This window comes from Euprymna scolopes, chromosome 19 (genome assembly GCF_053919585.1).
Source record: "Euprymna scolopes isolate OS-2025 chromosome 19, ASM5391958v1, whole genome shotgun sequence".
NCBI lineage: Eukaryota > Metazoa > Mollusca > Cephalopoda > Sepiida > Sepiolidae > Euprymna > Euprymna scolopes.
The window spans coordinates 35,178,203-35,201,156 of NC_136500.1; the positions used below are offsets into that span (position 1 = coordinate 35,178,203).

At 33.1% G+C, this 22,954-nt stretch overlaps 1 protein-coding gene across 4 annotated transcripts in view; it reads right to left on the reverse strand.

Moving 5' to 3' along the window:
• Nucleotides 1-1,840: 1,840 nt before the first annotated feature.
• Nucleotides 1,841-22,954, reverse strand: part of LOC145303515 (regulatory-associated protein of mTOR-like) — a 161,581-nt gene continuing 140,467 nt past the window's right edge. For 3 of the 4 annotated variants that reach the window (XM_080144954.1, XM_080144952.1, XM_080144951.1), the window contains 5 exons: nucleotides 18,016-18,146; nucleotides 10,873-10,959; nucleotides 10,131-10,247; nucleotides 5,372-5,498; nucleotides 1,883-2,340 (listed from right to left, as the gene is read on the reverse strand). In XM_080144954.1, coding sequence (XP_080001080.1) covers nucleotides 2,272-2,340; nucleotides 5,372-5,498; nucleotides 10,131-10,247; nucleotides 10,873-10,959; nucleotides 18,016-18,146 — 531 coding nt within the window. In that variant the 3' untranslated portion in view covers nucleotides 1,883-2,271. Of the gene's footprint in view, nucleotides 2,341-5,371; nucleotides 5,499-10,130; nucleotides 10,248-10,872; nucleotides 10,960-18,015; nucleotides 18,147-22,954 lie in introns of all 4 variants that reach the window. The other variant, XM_080144953.1, reaches the window with a different exon arrangement.

The window sequence follows — 22,954 nt, forward strand, 5'->3', positions numbered from 1 at the left end:
ATTTATGAGACAAATACTTTTTTTTATTAATATTTAAATGAAATATAAATCTTATAAGCCTATTTTAAGGAAGTAAAGCTACTTCTTATTTTGCCTAAACTAAAACGATTTAAAGCAGCAAAATATTTTACAAATCAGCAACATCATATTAACCCCCAATAAACAACAAAAAATTAAAGCTTCAATTTGGCATTTACTAAGATTTGACTGGTTGTAAGCATAGGTTCAAAAGTCGTTCAGCAGAGATCATTGGATCTGATCTATCTATCAAGTCATCTTGTTGAGTTTTCAAAATCAGACCTAAATAGCATTTAAGCTGACAAATCAAACTTTGTTTCTTACAAGTAAATTTCAATTGTTATTGGCAATATAATAATAATTTTACTACAATTTATTTTTAAAAAAACATTTAGTACAACCATGACAATCTATATTAAGGATTTTTATTAATCATTGAAAAAAAAAAAAAAAACTTAGTAAGGAGAATACTGCAGGATATAAAAAAACAGTTATCTCTCTTAGTAGTAAAATCTTGCTTCTTTTTTTAGTATCAGTTTTCAAAACAGCAGTAGATAATAATTGCAAAGTTTTACAAAAACAATTTATTCTGTGACAGAAAATTTAAAATTTTTCATAGTTTTAAACTTTAGAAGATACCTGTCTCTGAAAGCATCAAAAACTGACAGGAATTTAAAGCTTACTATTAACCAAAATTTTCTTTTATCATAATTATTTTGTATTCATTTTCAAATATGAATCCATAGATACTATTAAAATTCTTGTGTTTTATAGAGAAGCGTTAACTAATTTTTTTTTTTATTTTAGAGTTACTTCTAAAATAAAAAAAAATTAGTTATAAAGTATAAATTTTCATTAAATGTTGGTAGGTTGTATTTATTTAATAATGTGAATTAAATAGGATGAAAATAATTCTTATAAAATTTTTAAATGTTTTAATGCACAAATTGAAGCATGAATAGAAACTTGTGTTTAAAAGAAAAACAGTAAAAGAAAAAAGGATTTTTCCTTGAAGATAGTTTTCCTTCATATTCAAATATTGTTCAAGTATAAATTATCACAACACAAAAGTAATGTAAAATACTATCTCTTTCTTATGTACTTTTCTTGTGAAAAAGATTTCCAAACACTTAATTTTAAAATTATTTATCTAAAATGGATCTAAAACAGATATGCGATAAAAATAAACAGCCCTATAGAGGATGATAAAAAAGAGATTCCAGTCTAAATATTTTTGTATCGAAATACATCAGAGGTTGGAATGATATAATAAAAGTTAAAAAAAAAAAATACTATAAATAGTCATTGGGCAATTAAATGATCTGATATGCAGTTTACCTTATCAATCACCTGTAATGCAAAAGAAAAAGGAGAAGGCAGGGAGGGAGTGGGATAGAGATTCGCCCTTTCATCACCAGACTATTCTTTCATGAAAGGAGAAGAAAAGAGGAATAACAAATCAACAGAAATATAATACGAAACGTGATATTTTCGGGGTTTTTTTGTTTTTTTGCACCAACAGATACAAATTTCTAATCATAAAATGAAACGTAATGATTAACCTATTATTCAAAATTCAGTCTAAATGAAAACTGACAGATATATATATATATATATATATATATATATATACACACACACACACATTCAAAAGAATAATATATAAGTATAAAATCCAACAGAATGTATAAAAGAAAAAAAAATGGAAATAATGAACAAACCATAAGAAATAAAAGAAAGACAAAATTACTTCAAAATCCAAAATCATTTCTGCAAAGTTTCTGAAACAAAATATAAGTCTACTCATGAGTTTTTGATGTGATTTTTTCTTTTCCATTTTTTTTTTGGTTTGTCCACGTGTCCATTTTTTTTTTTTTTTTTTTTTTTTTTTTTTTTTTTTACATACAAGCACTGTACCACTGTACTTTTTTAAGTATTTTTTTGTTTCTTTATCAAAACGTTTCAAAAAATGTCTTAATAGTTAAAAAGAATTTGTTGAAATTCTGTTTCTCTCTCTATCTCTCTCTTTCTCTCACTTCCTCTCTCTCTGCCAATGGAACTGCTTCATTTTCTGAAAAAAAGATTGTATCCAGTTTGTCAGTTGATGAAGATATTGAAGGTCTTTTACTCTCTGCTTGGAGGAGTGAAAAGATTTTTTGGTGTCAAGAGTGACATGTGGTTAGGGAGACGTCCAGAATACAGACTGCCCAAAATCATAAAAAAAAAAGCACACAGGCAACAAGGTAGACGAGGTTAACTACGTCGCTGTGCCGTGGAGTACACAGACACCAGAGAATCAGTACATCCAGCTGCAAGCTTGACCTGAAAAAGTAAGATTGAAAAAAATAAATAGAATAGAAACAAAGAAATTATTTGTATAAAATAACAGCTGATATTTATTATAAGTATAAAAACAATTTTTTAATGTTTCCATGCCATTTTAGAAAATATTCAGCAAATACGAATCTAGTTTTATTTTTTTTACAAAGAAGTCACCACTTATCAAGGCCCGGCAGCTACTCGAGGATAAAGGTTAATGAGTGTATAGTAGTCAATGAGAAATAAATATTACAATATCACAGTAATTGTGAGTTCATGTTTGTTCCATACAAAAACTTATTTCATGTATTCACACATCTTATGTATAAATTTTCAGTATTTACTTCAACAGTGCTCAATACCTAAGTAGAGCTCGATAGTAAATTATGAAAATATATGGCTGTCAAGTTGCACTGAACTTGCCAATTCCATTAGCCTGACAAGCTTTCACGAACATGAAATGTGTAAAATTCTGTGTAGCTTGTCATATTTTTTTTTTTTTTTTTTTTTTTACACAGTGATCACCACTTATCAAGGCCCGGAAGCCACTCAGGGATAAGGGTTATTGCAAGTACAATATATGAGATATATATTTATAAGTTACTATTATATCTATTAAAATAAAGTCATATTCCTGTTTGTTTCTTTGTTCACAATATAAGTCATATATAGCATTGTAGCAGACGCAATCCAACGTGGCACCCATCACAGGCAGATTGAAGCATCTTCCCATGAAAAGAGAAGTTTCACAGGAATATAAAACTCATAAGCAATCCCTAGTGGCTTGTATATCCGAGTTAGGGGAGATAACATTTGACTTTTGCAGTTCTTTCAGGGAGATGTCAACATCCTCCTACATACAGCACCTGGTATTCCCAAATGGTCACCCATCTGGTACTGTTGCTAAACTTTGGGATATCAAATGAGAACTGGTGTGTCGATGTGATGATGCCGAAAAGAGAAATCGTTGACTTCTCAGTCAACAAATTATTGAATCTATAAAACAGTTCCTTTTTTAGGGACGCAGGTTTAATCTTGTACAAGTCTCATTAATTGTCCCCTACAAAATAACTGTTCCAGAAGAAGCATAGTCTACCAAGCCATAATATAAATCAATAAAATTCCAAATAAACTTATATAGGAGAAACCACATCACATTAAAAAGAAAGATATTATATGTAATTTTGTGATTATATACGAACACAGATATAGCAGAAAATTATGAAATTATTTTTAGGAACTTAAAGATAGTAGATAGTTTTTGGTAGTTAAATTGATTGGTTGTCTTGATTGTTTTGTTTTCAGGATATTTAATGCCAAATTCGTTTTTTTTTTTTTGTAGGGTGGGGGGAAGAAAGCTTTAAGTCTTTTATACCGTCCAATATTTAACACTGATGTTTACTTTGGTTATTTTATGGCATATCCACCGTTTGAGGTATTTAATACTGAATTTAGTCATTTTGGTAAAAGATTTTATGTTTTAAATCTTTAAAAATATTTTGCTATTTTTATGCTTTGTATCTTTAAAAAATTATTTGTTTGATTGTTTTATGGTATATCAACCCTTTTCGGGTTATTTAATGCCAAATCCAGACATTTTGGTAAAAGTGTTTAAGTTCTTTATCTCCTTAAATATTTATACACGATGTTTAATTTGGTTGTTTTGTAGATGAAAATTGTTTTTTTATTTTTGACATTGAGAACAGGATTGAAAGAGAAAAGAAAAAAAACAATAACATCAATGTTTAGTGCATAGGTCAAGAAACCGGTATCTACAGCCTGATCTGATAGTTAAACTGAAAATTTCAAGACTGGATAGTATATATAGATATTTAGATAATCTGTATAGTTTATGCTTGAACGAGAATCGAAAAATGTTAAAGTTTAAAGATGTAAAAACAAAAAATAAATATTTGTGAAAGTGACATTAACTGCATAACAGAATAAACTTTTACTTTGGGATTACTAATAAAAAGAAAACACATAAATAAAAATATAAATGTGAATTCATAATTCGAACAAAACATGTGCAAAAAAAAAAAAAAAAAAAAACTTCTATAATGTTTCTGAATTTTGAAGATGAGCATTAGTTATTCATATTATTTGGATTCTTTAGACAACTATTCTCATCTTGAATGTCATTATCACGTTTCGGTCGATATAACCTCTGACCTTCTGCAAGAATCCGTGGTATAGTGGATAGAATACTAGGAAAAATTCAAGTATAAAAGTGACATTCTTCTGAAAGTTGAAAGTTTAATCCTCATAGTGGGCAACCGAAAATACAATTGTTAATTACTTAGGATGTCTACCCAGTCATGGCTGATGGAACGAGAGCATGCTACCCCCCCCCCCCCCCGTGAATTAAATAAAAGATTCTGTTCACTCAATGACACTCAAGATGAGAACAGTAGTCCAATGAATCCAAATAATAGGAATAGCTATGTAATTATAATATTATATTAATTATATTATTAATATAATATTAATAATATAAATATTAATTATATTAATTATTAATATTAATAATATAATCTTAAATCTCATATGAGTGTGTCGTTACAAAAATTAAAAATGGTGGCAGCTAGCTAACAAAGGAAATACATGATTGCAATAATGACTCAACTGCTGCTTAACAATTATCATAGAATATAAATCCATGTATTTGCAAAACAAAATAATCAGAAACAAATATTTCAAAGGTATTTCTTAATTATTTTTTTATTATTATTGTGTGGACACTTATCAAGGCCAAAAAAAAATCAATTTGCAAATAAGGGTTGGAAAGATGGATGGATGAAGAATATTATGAGAGGATTGAAAATGATGAATGGAATAAACAAAATTTGAATTCTTGTGAGGATAGTTTATAGCATCCTCATAAAACTTGAATTTCAATCTGCTCATAATACTCTTCATCATTCAGCTGACAATCCATCCATCTCACTAATATGATTGATTGATTATTTGAGCTTCACGGCATATCAACCATTATAAGGTTATTTAATGATCTCATTGACATGACTTTACTTACTTTATATGGATGAAATGTCAAACACCGGACAGGACCAATTCTCTGGCCCAGAAAACCCTCGTGGTTCTTTATAACACTACGTTGTTCGCCAGCGTGATTCAGGATTACAATAGCTTGATTGGAGCCACTAGAAAACAAAGACAAAGAAAAAGGTCATTTTTTTGTAAAAACTTGTCATGAAACTGCAAAATAAATGTGCTAAAAAGTGAATATTATTTACGTTTTTGAAATCTATAATTGGGTTTGCTTTTTTTCTTCTAGATCAGTGGGGGTTAAGGATATGTATTGCATGGAGAGAAATGATACGATAATGATACAATGGATGTGTAATGCAAAGCTTCAATCTGATGACCTCAGAAGAAGTGCAGAACAGGAAACTTTGATAGTATGGTTGTGTTGAAAGAATGAAAATTCTTAAGTTAATAAATATAAAACAGTTTCAGTAGCAGGAGTAGTTCACGGGGGAAGATCAAGGAAAACAATGATCAGAAAGAGGCAAAAACAAAAATTTGATGAGAGATGGTTTAGTTAAAGTGTCAAAACTTGAGAAATATATACAATTTGCAAATGTTGCTTGGGTATCAATTTCCAAACCAAGCTAAACTCAAAGTAACTGATAGTTGCCAAATCTGCAATTAAAGAAAGTATAGCTGTTAATTTAAATTTTGCTATGAGATGTAGGTAAAATATTTTCTCATATTTTTCCTTATAAGGGAAATGGATTCCATATTGTTTATTGTTAATGTGGTTTTTATTCAAAATGTCTGATTTTCATTCTTGTGAAAATTTTCAAACGATATAGGATTTGACTTTGTCTGAATAATCTTGAAACAATTGTAACTTATGATAGAATACACTATTTGTTGCTATCAATCTATTCCTTGATGTCTTGATTTTATTAAAACAATATATATATATAGAGATAGATAGATAGATAGATAGATAGAGAGAGTTTAAAAAAAACTTTTTTCAAAAGACATTTTGTATTCTTACATGTCACCAAATAAGAAATAGAGAAATAGACACTTTTCAAATTGATTTTTTTCTATTTATTTATATATTATATATATATTAGTGTTCAGATAATTAATTGGAATTAAAATAAAAATGTTTTAGGGTATTGGAATCATTTTGAGCTGCATTTAATGTTATTCAAGATGTGAGTAGCCGATGTAAAAAAAAAAAAACTGAACTTGAGATGAATTTCCCAATCATGTGTGTATGAGTCTGTTATAATTTAACTTTGTTTATAGTCAAATCAATTAATTAGAGGATTTTCCTAAACTCCAATCAGTTTCAACCAAAGCCAAAATTAAGAGAAAGACACTGAATGTGTATATTGTCCCTTCTCTCAAGATTCCAAAAATTCTCATAGTCAATACAATTATATAAAATTACAAAAACAACAAACTAAAGAATCAGATATTAGAAGCTCTGCGTAAGAAAACCAAAAGAACAGCAATTAATGAAATTAATTTCGATAAGTGAAAATATCCTAAAATACTTTTAATACTAATACTTTATAAAAATAAATAAGATAAATAAATAAAATCGTAATCAGCAGCTGACTGACCTAGTTTCAGTGTTATTGTTTTGTTATCCTAAAATACTTTTAATACTAATATTTTATTAATCCTGCAACCAATCAAGCAATCATCACTAAAGATTTACAAAATGCATATTCTTTAGTTGATACTGATCCCCTGAAGATGGCTCCAGAAGTAATGAAAAGTATGAGAATATATAACAAGTATGACAAATTCATCAGCCTGAAAATCAAAAAATTGAGCAGTTATCTAAAAAGAATCAAGGAAAGAATTTGCAGAAACAAGTTATATGTAATATATATATGCGTGTGCACACACACACACACATATATATATATATATATATATATATATATTACTACTAAAACTCTGGATCTTGCTTGTTTGTTATCTTGTCACCATGCACACTGATGACGTCATTGTGTTGCGATGTCAACCATAGAAACAAAGATGAGAATAACTACGCATGGTGGATGGACTTACAAAATGATGATACCGCCTATAAAATGTGAGATGGGGGGGGGGTTATTTACTCTAGATGACCCGAAGAATCCTGTGGCCATTTACTAGATGAACACCTAGACACCTGGAGGTTTAGTATGTTTATAAGCAACTCATGAATCTTGAAATAAACTGAAGACCAAAATAAATTAGAAAGACATATCGATAACATTTTCACCTTTCCAATAATTAATCAAGCTAAATAAACATGGGGTGGTAAGAAGGGGGGGGGGATTGAATGGATTTGAGAGAAAGAGGGAAGATATGAGTTTGAGTTAGGGTTAGGGTTAAAAGCTGTTCCATGCATGCCAGCATGTATAACAAATGTTAAAAACCGGTGATGATGATGCTGATGACATCCTCAGTCAGGTTTCTTTTTGAACCACCTCTCTAATTTATACAAAACTTTGACAACTTATAGAAAAAAAAAAAAATAAATAAATAGTAATCAGCAGCTGACTGATCTAGTTTCAGTGTTATTGTTTTGTTCTTTTCTGAACCCGGTGCACAAATTTGGGTTTTTGTTGACGCCAAGAGACTGAAAGAGTATTTTGTTTTTCCATAATTCGATTGAGGGATTGGTTATACTGACTCAGAATATGTATAATTTCTAAGTGTATCTTTATGCAACAGCGCCGACATGCGTATGGCAGCTGTATGCAAATGTTGAACCGTATGTGAAGTGACATCATGGTAAGAAAAAAGAAAAAGACTATAAAAAGAACGTGTACACAGACCGATGATCAGGTTCGAGAGGACAGAGGTCAGAGAGAAGGAGCACAATCACATTTTATTTGAGGAAAGTACCTGGAAATAAATGTTGATAGTAGGTGATTCCAATGGAGCACAGGAGGGAGCTGATGCTAGTTTAATTGCAAGAGTAAGGGGTTGATGGAGTAAGTTTAGGGAACTTTTGTCATTACTAAGCAGCAGAGCGTTCCCACTGTCAGCGAAAGGAAGAGTCTATCAGGCATGTGTACAAATCGTGATAATAAATGGAGACAAAACCTGAGGATTAAGGATATGTGTTGCATGGAGAGAAATCATATGAGAATGATACACTGGATGTGTAATGCAAATCTTAACAACAGTCTTAAATCTATTGACCTCAGGAAAATTAAATATAAGTTCAGAGATTTTGTTGGTATAGTGACGTTAAAAAAAATGGATGAGATTTCTTGGGTTTTTAGTTGTAGAACAGTTGAGGTAGCAGGGTCATGATTTTCTACACGTTTACACGTGTGTTAATGTGTACTATGTTACAGGTGTTAATTTCAAAGTTTTAATACTGTAAGGAAAGATCCTTACAAATGAAGATAACTATTTCAAATGCAATAGAAAATGGAAATTTTAAAAACTCCACATTTGAAACTAAAATTTTGCCACACATAATTTTAGAATTTAACAATCCAACCCAAATATAGAAATCAGATGTTTTTAAAACTGAATTTAATCAACAGGAACTAATTGGTTTTGAAAGAAATTGACAACAATAATACATTGCCAGCTTGTCACACATCTCAGGAATTTTGCAAAAGTCAGTGTTAAAATGTTATTGTATTATCGTGAGAAATTTACAAAAATAATTTGTAAGAAAACAAAAATAACACTGACTGCAAAGCATTATATAAGAAGGGAAGAAAAATGTAAACAGACCAAGATATACAGTTTTAGTTTTTTTGAGGTTGAAACAAGTATGCGACACAGACATGCTTTTGTGTCAACTCCACTGCCACATACAACAATGACAGCAACACATATACACTAGCTGTGCATCCATGAAGTGAATCCTTACAACAACAAGTGGATAAAAATGTTAAAATGAAAGAAAAGTATATCATTCTTAGATTGTGTTTTGTCGTTTCAAGTTTTGTTGCTAACTCTCTTACGAAAACTACTACAATAATAAACATCCTAACAACCACAACAACAAAAAAAAATATATGAACAAAAAAACAAAAAGTTCCACAAAATTCCCTTTTGATTCAATGCATGTTATTCTTTCCTCCCTTTTCTTAAAGTCATAACGCAACAGCTGGATACACAGAGAGAAAGCTTACTATTCTTTATATAAAGGATGGTTTTTTTTGAAAAGCGGCGAACTTTAAATTAAAAGAAATCACACAAAAATATTTTTACTATACAAATTATGTGGTTTATTCCAAAACTTAATTTTTGGCATTTATAATTTAAATACAATTTCCATTTCGGGCATATGATCCCCGCAGCTCACACGTATACAGCGTAATTTTGAGGTCCAATTTTCATAACCCTACACATTAAATGAGACTATTTTGGCAATATTATGTCAAATGTCTTCCAAGTGATTTATTGTGTCTGATTTATTAGCATAGACACGGGAAATTACATATCCCCCCAAAATCTAATGACGTTAAAACTGCATGAATGAAGTAGCTAGTTGATAAATCCATTTTGTAAAATTATTCATTTATCAATTGTTTCTCTCTAAATTGATTGTATCGTATGCTGTGTCATGTTGCTGCTGAAACCACTTGATGAATTGCCCAACCAAGCTGAACTCAAAATAACCGATAGTTACCAAATCTGCAATTAAAAAAGGGAAAAAAAAGAGTTGTCTATTCAAAGTTCATTACCTCTAAAAAAAAAAAAAAAAAAAAAAAACCTATTTAATAGATCAGCAATATCTATAAAAAAAATTTTTTTTTAATATTTAATAGATAATATCTTACCAAGCTATGACATCTGCATATTGATGCAATTCCATAGCAGTAAGTCCTTGCTGGGTTTGTATCTTCCGAACAGAATCTGGGCTCTTCATATCCCAAAATCGGATATCACCAGCAGAACTAGAAAAAAAAAAAAACAACAAAAAAACATTTAAAGAACAAAACCCAAATGCTTTTAACAAAAAAAAAAAAAAAAATGTAAAAAAACATAATGGTTTAAAGATCAGTCACAATTCAGATTTTTTTTTTAAATATATATAAAGAAATATATCTATTTAAATTCTAACTTTCAATCTATAAAAAAAAAGTCTTTGTCAGGAAAATACAGAATTAAAAAACTTTTATTTTAATTTTTACACAGCACATTATTAATTAACTAGTTAAACCATAGTTCTTTGATTTTATAGGAAATTTAGATTCTAATGGTACATGCTCTGGTATACACATGTGAATAAACAGTAAGAGTATTTCCACTGTTTGTTTGAATTTGTTGAAATTTGAAAATTATAATGCTATTATAATACAGACAGACACAATGCAATTATTTTTTATTAATATATGTTTATTTATATTATAATTTTCTATACATTAAACATGCTTAATTCAATAAGTATACTATTGAGAATTATGGAAAATATTGTTCTGTGTTTTTTGTATATCATTTTGAATGAAAAAAATATTAAAAAAAAAAGAAAAAGAAAAAGATTTAATAAAAAAAATTAAAAAACATAAAATATATCCTCACCTTGAAGTAACTATCCTGCTGTATGAGCCCCGTTGATAGTGAACATTCACTACTCGGCTATTATGTTCACGGAATGTTCTCACCAAGCTAAAAAATAAAGATACATTTACTACATAACTTCTTACAATCACAATTTATAACAAACGATATTAAGGAGGTCATGTTTTGTTCAACAGAAATACAATGATTCATTTCAATTGCATTAGCATCCTTCAGATTTCAGGGCGCAAAGCTTAAGTAGGAAAGTATTACCCATGCAGTAGAACCCCTGAACTGAGCATTGCTGGAAGGGTTCATATGGTTCCATTGCCGTTGAAGTAATTGCTATAAGATTGCTGTATACAGAGTTAATTCCTAAAGTTTTTCCTATCATAAGAAACTACCAGACTGAAGAACCTCATCTACCCAAAGCACTGGTTTTCAGGCGCTAGATGACCCACAATTACAGTAGTAGCATTTCCACTGGATTTATATCCAAGCTAGAAGTAGGACTTAGATCAGGGTTCAGATTTTCAATGTCCATTTACAAAGTATTCTCCAAACAAAATTTGATGGATAAACAATGCTATAATCAATGACAAAACTTAACTGACAACAGGAAAGATCACTTTCCCTCTAAGTTTTATAATAAAAGGGACATAACTCTTGTATCAACAGTACTGAAAATAATAATACAACGTAATTTCAGAAAAAGTTGTTTTTTTGTTTTTTTTTTAAATTACATTTTCACCCCAAACAAGACACATTGCCACTTTGATGTAGGGGGCTACTATCAGGGACATAAGCTACAGGGGTACTATGTGGGGAGTTGGGCAGCAAGATGTTGGTTCACGTTACACTTGAACTTCTGCATGTTAGTACAGTTGGGGAAGCAGGAACTTGGAAGGGAATTCCGAAGTCCAGCGGTTCTGGGGAAGAAATTACTGGAGTAGAAGGCTTTCTTACATCTGGGGATCTCAACCGTGAAGGGGTGGGATTTTGCTGCTTGTCGGGCTTGTCGGGGGGGGGTATTTACGTCGAGGGGGTACAAGTGCTTGCAATTCATCAGAGCATTCACCATTAAAATACTTGTAGAACAGGCAGAGGGATGCTACATTTCGTCGATGGGACAGAGGCTGAAGTTTAGATGACAGTTCAGGACCTATCACATTTTTTTTAACCTTGTCTAGGAGTGATAGCGTAGTAGTAGATGCACCAGCCCAAATATGACAACAATACTCCATACATGAGCGAATGGTGGCCTTATAGAGGTACAGGATACTTTTGGGCGTTAGTAGCTTTCTAGCATGGTAGAGAGAGCCTACCTTCTTCGCAGCAGTTCTGGCAATGCTCTCAATGTAATTTTTCCAACTCATGTTTCCTGTGAACGTTAGGTCGAGGAGTTTAAAAGATATACTTTCAGATAGAGTCTTTGGCCATTGCTATTGGTTACCACCAATAGCAATGGCCAAAGAATCTTTATTACAAAGGTTTCTTGTAATTATTGAAGGAAACAAGTTTAGTCTTAGCAGCATTGAATGCGACCATTCATTTTTGTCCCCATTCCACTACAGATTGGAGGTCGTCCTCTAGTGTTTCTGCCATTTCTCTAGATATGTGTTCATTTGTTTTCCTGTTGTCTCGGTTATAGAGCGTGGTGTCATCAGCATAAATACCCATCTCACATAAAATTTTGTCAGGGAAGTCATTTATGAATATCAGGAATAATAGAGGTCCATTGATGACAACCTGGATTTTTCTCTTATCTAAGAAGGATTTAATTATGGTAAGTATTCTTCCAGTGATACCGTACGATCTGATTTTCCTGAGAAGACCTTCATGCTATACCCTGTCAAAAGCCTTAGATATATCTAAAGCTACCGCTCTACCCTCCTCTGCTTTGTCAAGTGAATGGTATATATGTTCAGACATTACAGTTATGTCTGTCGTGGAACGGGCTTGCCTAAATCCATATTGTTGGTCGGTCAGAAGTTTAGCATCTGTAAGGTGATGGACTAGAGCTTGGTTAATTATGGACTCAAATATTTTGGCAAAAAGTGGGAGGAGGCTAATGGGGCGATAATTTACTGGGTCAGTTTTGTCGCCAGAATTCTTGAAAACTGGTACACCAGAAGCAGTTTTCCAGCAGGCAGGAAAGCAAGATTCATTAAGGCATTTGTTGTAAAGTTTTCGGCGGAGCACTTTTTTAATAGCACAGCTGGGATGAGATCAGGTTCACGATTTCTTATGATAGCATACACCTGAGAAAGGGTGATTTTCAGATTATCTAGTGTGGCGTCTGTCCGCAAAGAAAAGTCAGGGAGGGGGTGGTTAGCAGGGTCCGGTGCGGAGTTGGAGGCAAACCAACTGGCAAGCATGTTAGCCTTCTCGGTTGCTGAGCAAACAACCTCATGATTGTTGGATAGTGGGGGGAATTGTTGCTTGCCCATTATTTACTATACTGTTGTAGATTTTCCCGAAGTCACGGGTTCCTAATTTCTGTGCTTCAATGCGTTTTTTGGTGGTTTCAGTAAATTCTCTCTTAGCTGTTGCTATTTCTTTCTTACAGTTATTTCTGGCTTCTATATACTTCTGTCTGTTTGAACTGGACTTATGTTGGTTAAATCTGCAGTACACATGCCGCCTTCATGCAGCTGCACAAGTAGAAGTAAACCATTGGGGGAAGTGGGGCTTGCTATAAAACTTTCGCGTGAAAACATGTGCTTCAATTGCTGTTTTGAACCACTCAGGAAGTGAAAAAATATTTCGCCATGGGGCGTCTCTTATGAGATCCCTGATGGCATCCCAGTCAGCCTTTTTTATAATATCTCGTTGTTTTGAGCAATGGCTCTTCCGTTTTGGCTCTAGAGTTTAGGGCAATTTCAACTATTATCACTACATGATCAGCATTCCCAAGTGAGCTGTGGGTATTCGTAACACAAGCATCGGGGACTGTGGTCAGAAACAGATCTAGAAGTGATGCATGTTGTTCTTGCTGGTCAGTTGGTCTTGTTGGAAACGTAACCGTCTGTGATAGGGAATGAGATATAGAGAAGCTATGTGTTGTGCTACCAGCTGCGTCTGTAAGTAGAAAATTCAAGCCAGTTATTGTGGTGGACATTGAAGTCACCAAATACATGCACTTGTGCGCTAATGTCAAGGGAAAGTGCTGTATCTATGCTGTCAGAGACTTTGTTTATTAAGGGACAGTCCTGGGTTAAGGGAGAGCGGTAGAGAAAATTAAAGTAACTTATGTTATGTTGCATGTTAAGTCTAAAGCACATAAAGGCTTGACCGTCAGATTCTAGTTTTGTTTCTCTAGTCAAGGGGAGGGTGTTTCGAATATAGACTCCAAGCCCGTGCATATGTCTGTCAGAGTCCTTATGGCAGATTGGGAGATATCCAGGCATATTAAAGTAGTTAGAGGGGATGGAGGAGTATAGGTTAGTCTCACTTAGTGCTAAGATATCCAGGGTGTTTGTTAGAAGTGCTTCAACATCATTTAAATAAGTTCTAAGCCCAGAGATGTTCGTAAATGCAAGCCTCAAGGGAGGAGGCAATTTGGTTTTGAGTTTTTTCCTGGTTTAAGCGTAATTTTAGATTGTACTGTCATCATTTTTTTTTTTTTTTAGAGTTTCAGTTTAGGTAAGGGGTGCTGAACAAGTGGTTATGCAGAATACTAGACATGCAATACAAGTAGACCATCAGCTGACTCTCCATCTACTAGGATTGTGGCCCACCGGGAATGAGTGCAGGGTCCTTTTCCATGCGCGACATGGCACTGCAAACATCCTGATATTATTCAACTGTTGATGGAGCAGCCACTCTAAGCACTACCAAAGAGTTAGGGCACCTGTACTATGAGTCAGAAACAGCAGCCAGGAACTGTCAATTCGGTACCCTCAACCCATCAGACAATGGTCAACCCAATCTACCTGTACTGGCATTATGGCATTCAAGCACTCCCAAGTGTCCAGTTTAGAGGGATGGGATGTGTCGGGAGAGGGGAAAACGGCGTTCATTGCCCTAGTCAGGAAACAAGATCGACCACCAAGTGTTTCTGTCGAATCCCTGTGATTCAACCTCTACACCTGGCTAATAGGCAAAGAAGGAGTATGGAAGCCGGGCGATAGACAATGCCTATCTACTCCTTAAGCAGTTTAGATTTGCAGACCGGTAATTTGTTTGAGTCACCAGCTCTAGGAAGGATGTTATCCAAGACTGGAGAGGCCTCCCTCCCCTTAGGTTTAGCTTCAGAGTTTTCCTTCTCCTAGACAGATAACCTGGGAAGATCTACAGGTCCATCAGCACCGAGAGGGTTTGCCCCGCGCCTGGGTCCTAATCCAGGTATTTCTGCAACCCTGCGTAGGTAGTATATTATATCTATTATTATAATCTAGTATTATATATCTACTGATAAATTACACTCCTCAAAGTGATTAAGGGACATTGCTATTTCATTGTTACTGGAGGAGGGGGTGAGTAAAAGTTCATGCAGTGGAAGCAGCTATATTTGCAACAGGTTTGTTGGAAGGCGTTAGTATATGGTTTAATATTTTTTCTTTAAATTTAGAATTTTTTTCCCCTTATTTTTATGTTGGCTTAGGAATAGGATAACGCATTACAGAATGGCTTGATATTAAGAATTAATGTGATTGTCCAGGCTCTGGGTGTTTTAGATGGCAGGAAGGTTAAGATGTATCTTCAATGTAGATACAAGTAACGTCATTTTTGATACAGTGTACAATACAGTACAAGTATAATTGGAAGTAAACTTATATGTCATGTTCAGTATGCATAATAAAGTAAATAGATATATGGGCAGATTTACCGCAGATGCGAATATATGGAGATTGTAGGTATTAAGTATGTTTCCACTTCTAATGAAGATATCTTCAGCTTTCGTTTAAAAATCATGAAGTTGTATTTTGCATTACGGAGTATCGGTTCACTTTTTGCGTTTATCATTGCAAAACTAAGCAATAGACAGCTATTGCTATGTAATGTAGATAGCTGTAAATCTAAGTACAGACTATGGCCAGTGAGTATCTACCTGGATAAGAATAAACTAATGCATGTTTTAGCGGTAGCAATGTATAGATGTTTAGTGATAATTACTTCCAATCGGTCAGCGTGCGAAGGTAAAGGGCTGAAAGCTAAGAAACCCCCTCCACGGCGTGTGTAATGTATAAATGTTAGTGGCAGCTAGGGAAGTAGAGTAGACTGTTAGTTTTTAGGAGAGGATTAACTTACAGAATACAATAAAATTAATTATTAGAATTTATAGTCAAGTAAAGTTTAGTTAGAGAAAAAAAATGTTTTTTTTTATTTAACATGCAAATCAGACTAAGGCAGTCGTCTTGGAGGTAAAGGATATATTGGATATACGTAGCAAGGATGAGGGGGTGTTTGTACTGTAGTGAGAGAGACTATTAGTACATGGCGCGTCGGAATTCGTAGTTAAAGACAGTCAATTAGGTCAGGCACAAAGAGATAGTCTTAGTGACGTATCTAAAGGTACAAAGATAATTGAAAGTAAGGCAAACTAAATTCTGTGGTTTGCTATAGATGGCAAGGAAGCTACATTTCCAATACAAGTGAGTTTGTAGTGATTGTAGATATTTAGTATATTACATAGATAAAGTTGTATCTTCTAATGTAGGAAAAATAAATCCAGGTTTGTGATAAATTCTGGAATTTGCTTTGCATAGGTTTTTTTTTTTACGCTAGTTTAATTGGAATATAATAAGAGTGAAACAGTGTTTTGCCCATACAAGGGGGGGGGGATGAGTTTCAGCTTTAGAGGATAAAGTCTGACTTAGGGGATAAAGATTTAAGTGCATTAGCATCAGTTTTGAAAATAGTCTAGGCCAGTATAGTGAATATGCATACAAAAATTTGCTCTTGTGGAAGAAATATAGATATGGAAATTCGGGCTCGTTGATCTAGTAAGAGAAAAGCCAGACAAAGGCCGACTCAAGTAATTCTCACATAGTGCATCTGCTCCAGTGTTTCAACAATGTGTTGAAAAAAAAAAAAAACTCTTTACAGTCATTCACTCGCAGAAGGGTTACCTAGTAAATTTACAAGTTATACTTGGCAGTCAGATTAGAAAAGGTAGTTATGCGTCGCGATTCCAGATGGTTTGCAAGATAATAAGTATCATACTTAAATAAAGTTCTGTCTTAACTAAATTAGCATAATTTTTTATTAGCGATTCTTCTCTTGCTATAGTCATGGTTTATTATTTAAGCAAGGTGAATAGACTATTTCGCTGTTTATAATTCTATTTTAAGTGAAGAAAATTATCAGTATAATAATATGCCTGGAAATGTAAAGAATTAATATGGAAATTTTAGAAGAATAAAACATAAGAAAGCAAGAAACAGATTTGCTTAATTTCATGTGAAACGGATAAAATTTTACTTAACTTTTTTTTTATGGCTTCAAACAAAAGGCGAAAGCATGTTAGTTGAATTCCCCTGACCTGGCGAATGGCGTTTGTGATATCAAGATGCTAATCTATTCAAGAAGCAGAGGGGAGGGTGGACTGATTTAGGGGTAAGGTCACTTAGTGAAAAGTGACTTTTCATTTTTGGGGCATTGTGAGTCTATCTTTCTTTGCATGCATATATATATATATATATATATCGTTTTTAGAGATACTAATGCTTAAGAAGCAACACACGTTTCAAACATAGGTGATGAAAATAAATAAAACCATATATAACATACAGGGTGAAAACTGAAAAACAAAAAAGATTTATTTTTATTTATTTTTAATATTTCACAAATATTTTAATATTGTTTAAATTAATATATTATCTTAAAAAAAAAAAATAACAGTATTTATTTAGCTTTTCTTTTTAATATTCAGACAAATTTTTACAGAACATAAAGAATACTATTTCCAAGGCGTTTTCAGGACATTTTTCATATTTTCAAAGCTTTTGCAGGGTAATAATAGAAATAAGGCCTTTTCAAGACAAAACTCAAAATTCAAAGCCTTTTCAAGCCTGTGACAACCCTGCAGGAGTCAGAGATTCATTGTTTCTCTGAGGTTCAAAATAACAGAAATTGACCTTAATATTGAACGATAAAAGATTTACTCAATTTTTCTAATATAGTTTGGAACAAGAATGAAAATGTATGGATGATACTTACGATTCTGAAGGTGAGAGTCGGCTGTCAAATATCCGTACAGAACCATCCCCACAGCCTGCTACTAAGACTGCCATATTAGTAGGGTCACAGGCAATACTAGTCACACAGCTATCAGCACCAGTGAACAAATCCTGCAGGCAATAATGTATATATGTATATATATATAACCAATAGATAAGATTAAGTTACATTCTAAAAGTTTGACAGAGATAGTTCTAAATCTAATAAAATGATATTTGATTCTGACTAATAATTTCTTCTTTTTTATACTTGTTCTTTGAAAACTAAAATAATTTCCTTTAGTTTCTTTTAAAAATACTTATTCTGGCTTGTAATATTTTTAGAAGAGAAGCAGGTTTTGCTAATAACCTAAACAGCTTCGATCGTTTACAAAATTAATAAAAAGGAATTTCTACATTATTCTACATTTATCCGATTTTGGATAATTACACTTTTAAAAATATGTATTAATATATTTATTTCTTTAAATTAATTAATACCACAACAGTTTGTAAACTAATTTGACTTATAATATCTACTGTTAAAAGTGGACAAGTGGACTTTTGTGTTTATCATGTAATTATTAAATTCTGTATGCTAAATCCTTGGTTTGATAAGTCCAACTAGAAATGAAACAATTGTTGTTTCTTTTACAAACAAAAACACATGTTACATTTACAAGCTTACACTTCAAACCAGTACAACTCTCCTCTCAGACCCCACAATTTTAATGAATCATCATTATGCCAGATCAAACATACCCATTCCTGTGTCTCGATACATCTTCTTTCATTATATGTGATCAGTTTTCTATAATAGTCAACCATATAGGAGCCTATTCGTGACCAGACACAGACACACAGACATTCAGATTTATATTATAGAATATATATATATATATATATATATATATATATATATATATACACACACACACACACATACTATCCTACAGCCCTCACCATTGGACTGATCATGATCAAATCTGGCATCATGATGGTCCCCTACCTAGGGATGGTGTATACCATTTTCCAAGGTAAAGGTCAAGGTCATAGTCTATGTATATATACTCTCCTAAAGCCCACACCACTAGACCAATCATGAGCAAACCTGAGATGATGATGATGATCTCTGACCTATTTTTTAAGGGTCAAAATTGAAAGAAATTAGAACTTGTCAAATGTAAGAAAACTTAAAACTGCTCTTCTATGCACATACAAGTATATATATACATTTGTATGTTACTGTTTGTTTATTTTTAGCTATTTATTATTCATCATCACCCAAGTCATATATATATTTTTTTTTGCTTTAATCTCATTACTATATATTAGGTTTAATATAATAATCGATATTTTTTTTTTGTTTGTTTGTTCAGTTTATTGGCCTATCAACAGCTGCATGGTCATTTAAGGCCAAATAAGTTCATTTTTTTTTCTTTGGATGTCTTAGTAAGGTAGGTGTTCTTTATTTTCCAGTATGTCAAGGTAAGATTGGAGGAAGGTCTGTAAGAGATTTGGGTTGAAAAGTTTTTTTTTTATTTTTATTTATTTTTTTTTTTTTTGGTAGATTTATACTTTGGAGGAGAGGTTTACCTCTTTCAAGTAATTTAGAATTGTTTTTTCATTTATTTTTTCAAAGAGATCTTTAATGTTGTTAATGCTGTAGTGTTTTTGGCGTAGGGGAGCTAGGTCAATGCAGTTAATTAAAAAATGTTTAACGGTGTAGTTTTCTTGGCAAGGTAAGCATTCAGGTGGATTTTCTCCTTTTAATAGGAATGAGTGGGTGATATTTGTATGCCCTGTTCTTAATCTTGTAATGATCACTTCTTCTCTTCGGTTTAGTTTAGATTTGGGATTCCATTCTCCAAGTGTAGGTTTGATTTCTTGTAGCTTGTTTTTTGTATCAGTGTTCCATTGTTGTTGCCATTTTGTTTTGATATACAGGTTTATGGTTGGTTTAAAGTCAGTGTAGGGGATTTTTATGTTGGAGATTTCCAAGTTTAGTGACTCTTTAGCAGCTAGGTCAGCTTTTGTATTCCCTAGGATGCCAATATGGCTTGGGATCCAGCATAGGATGATTTGTTTTTGAGTATGAAGAAAATCGAGTTTGTTTAATAGATTAGTTATTAGCGGATTGCAAATGTTCTTTTCTTTTAATGAAGTTAGAACTGATAAAGAGTCCGAAAATATTATAAACTTGTTTGCTTGATCAGCACTTATAATATTAAGGGCCAGGTTTATTGCTGAGGCTTCAGCACTAAAGATGGAAGACCTATCAGGTAGGCGTTTTTGGATTTTTCTTTGCCGATAAATAGCAGAGCTTCCGACTTTTTCTTTGGTTTTAGCTCCGTCAGTATAAATGTGTTCATAGTCCGGATAGTCATGAAGAATGTCATGTATTTTTTCCATATAGATGGGTTTGATTGTGTTCGATTTGGGGTGTTTAGAGAGATCTAATAGTATAGGAGAGTGTTTTAGATGTTCGGGTGGGTTTACAGCAGTTTTGGAAAGCCAGGGTGGATGTTTGAGTGTAGAAGCTTTGTGTATTTGCGAGATGTTAATTTTGGCTTTGTCTTTTATTTCTTTCATACGGAGACCATAAGGCTTGATTGCTTTTTCCTTTTTTTGGAATAGGATTTGGTGTTTGGGGTGAAAGACACTCTGGTATATAGGGCTCGAAGTGTTAGATGCAAGTTTTGTATAGTATTGTAGGGCTAATTTTGTCCGTCTCATTTCAAATGTAGGTTCATTCGCTTCTGCATAAAGACTCTCGACTGGTGTAGTGGGAAATGCTCCAAGTGCTAGTCGGAGTCCTTGGTGGTGAATTGTGTTCAGTTCTTTAATGTAGGATTTTCTTGTTGCACCGTAGATAAAGCAGCCATAGTCCAACTTTGATCTTATCAGTGTTTGATAGAGTTTTAGAATTGTTTTGCAATCAGCTCCCCAGTTTGTATGAGCTATGGTTCTCACAAGTTGCATTCTTTGGTTGCATTTTTTCCTTAAGTATTTAATGTGGGGTATGAAGGTGAGTTTTTTGTCAAAGGTGATTCCAAGATACTTGTATTGATCCGTAACTGTTAGTCTATTATTGTTAATTTTTAGCTCGGGGTCAGGATGCATTTTTCTATGTTGGCAGAAGTGAACACATTTTGTTTTTGTTTGAGAAAAGCTGAAGCCATTTTTGGTAGCCCAGCTAGTAATTTTGTTGATGCCTAATTGTAGGTGTCGTTCAATAGTGTTCATATGTTTGGCCTTAAAACTAATCATGAGATCATCAACATAGATGGCATAGTTTGTTCCGAAGTTTATGTTATTAACTATATTGTTTATTTTCACATTAAAGAGTGTAACTGAAAGAATTCCACCTTGGGGAACTCCCAATTCTTGTTTTTGAGACTTTGATAAGATGTTTCCGAGTCTTACTTGGAAGGTTCTGTCACTCAGATAGTTTTTGATAAATGTTGGCATTCTGCCTCTTAGACCTAGTTCATTCAGGTCTTTTAATATTCCATACTTCCAAGTGGTATCAAAAGCTTTTTCTATGTCAAAGAAAACTGTTACCACATGTTCTTTGAGGATGAAAGCTTCTCTAATATAGGTTTCCAAATTTATGATATGGTCAATAGGGCTTCTGCCCTTTTGGAACCCTGCTTGGTGTTCAGAGATTAGGTGATTTCTTTCTAGATACCAGGATAGTCTTCTATTGATCATTCGCTCGAGGGTTTTGCAGATGCAACTAGTAAGTGCAATGGGACGGTAGTTTATTGGATCTGAGGGGTCTTTTGAAGGTTTAGGTATGGGAATTATAATGGCATGTCTCCAAGTGTCGGGGAATTTTTCATTGATCCAGATATCATTGAAAATTTTGAGGAGGTATTCTTTTGATTTCATTCGCAATTCTTTTAGGAAGACATAGGGGATTTCATCTGGTCCGGCTGTTGAATTATGGATGTTTTTGAGAGATTCTTCTAATTCGCACATAGTAAGGATTTGATTGTAGTATTCAGTGTTGTCTGAATGGAAGCGGATTTGTTGTTGTTCTGCTTGGTTTTTGATGACTTGGAATTCTTTGTTCCTATTAGTTGGTGAGGAGTTTTTGGCAAAGTTTTCTGCTAAGATTTCAGCTATTTTTTCTTTGTTAGTGATTTTGACATTGTGATGGATGAGATGTTTATTAGCTTGTTTAGTGTATTTCCCAGTAATTTTGTTTATCATGTTCCATATTTCCTTAGGTTTGGTGTTTGAATTTAGTTGGCTAACATAAGTTTGCCATGTTGATTGCTTAGCTTGTTTAATGGTTCTGCGAGCTTTGGCTCGGTTTATTTTGTAATTTTCTAAATTTTCTTTAGTTGGTTGGCTATTAAATTTTCTGAGTGCTGTTCGTCTGGCTCTGAGCGCTTCTTTGCAATCTTTGTTATACCAAGGCTTGTTATATCTTGTTGATGGGGAGCTTTTAGGAATAGTTTTCTCAGCTATAATATTTAGAGTATTGGTGAAGTGGGTAATGTCATCATCTTTTGTTAAATTAGCTTCTTGCACTAGGTCTGTGTGGCACCTTTTTTTGAAATCTTCCCAGTTGGCCTTATGCAAGTTCCATCGGGGTGTTTTAGTGTCATTCTCTGGTTCTTGACCTTCTAGGATGATCGGGAAGTGATCACTCCCACAGGTCTCATGATGTACATTCCATTTATATTCTGGGAAAATACTGGGTTCTGATATGGTGAGGTCAATAGCCGAGAGTGTTCCAGAGCTAGGGTGAAGATAGGTGTTGGTTCCGTTGTTAAACAAACATAGTTGGTTTTCATCTAGAAAATTTTCGATAATTTTACCTCTTCTACTTGTTTGTTTGTTTCCCCATAGTTCATTGTGGCTATTAAAGTCACCCATGAGGATAAAAGGTTTAGGGAGTTGTTGGATCAATAAGTTCAAGTCTGTTT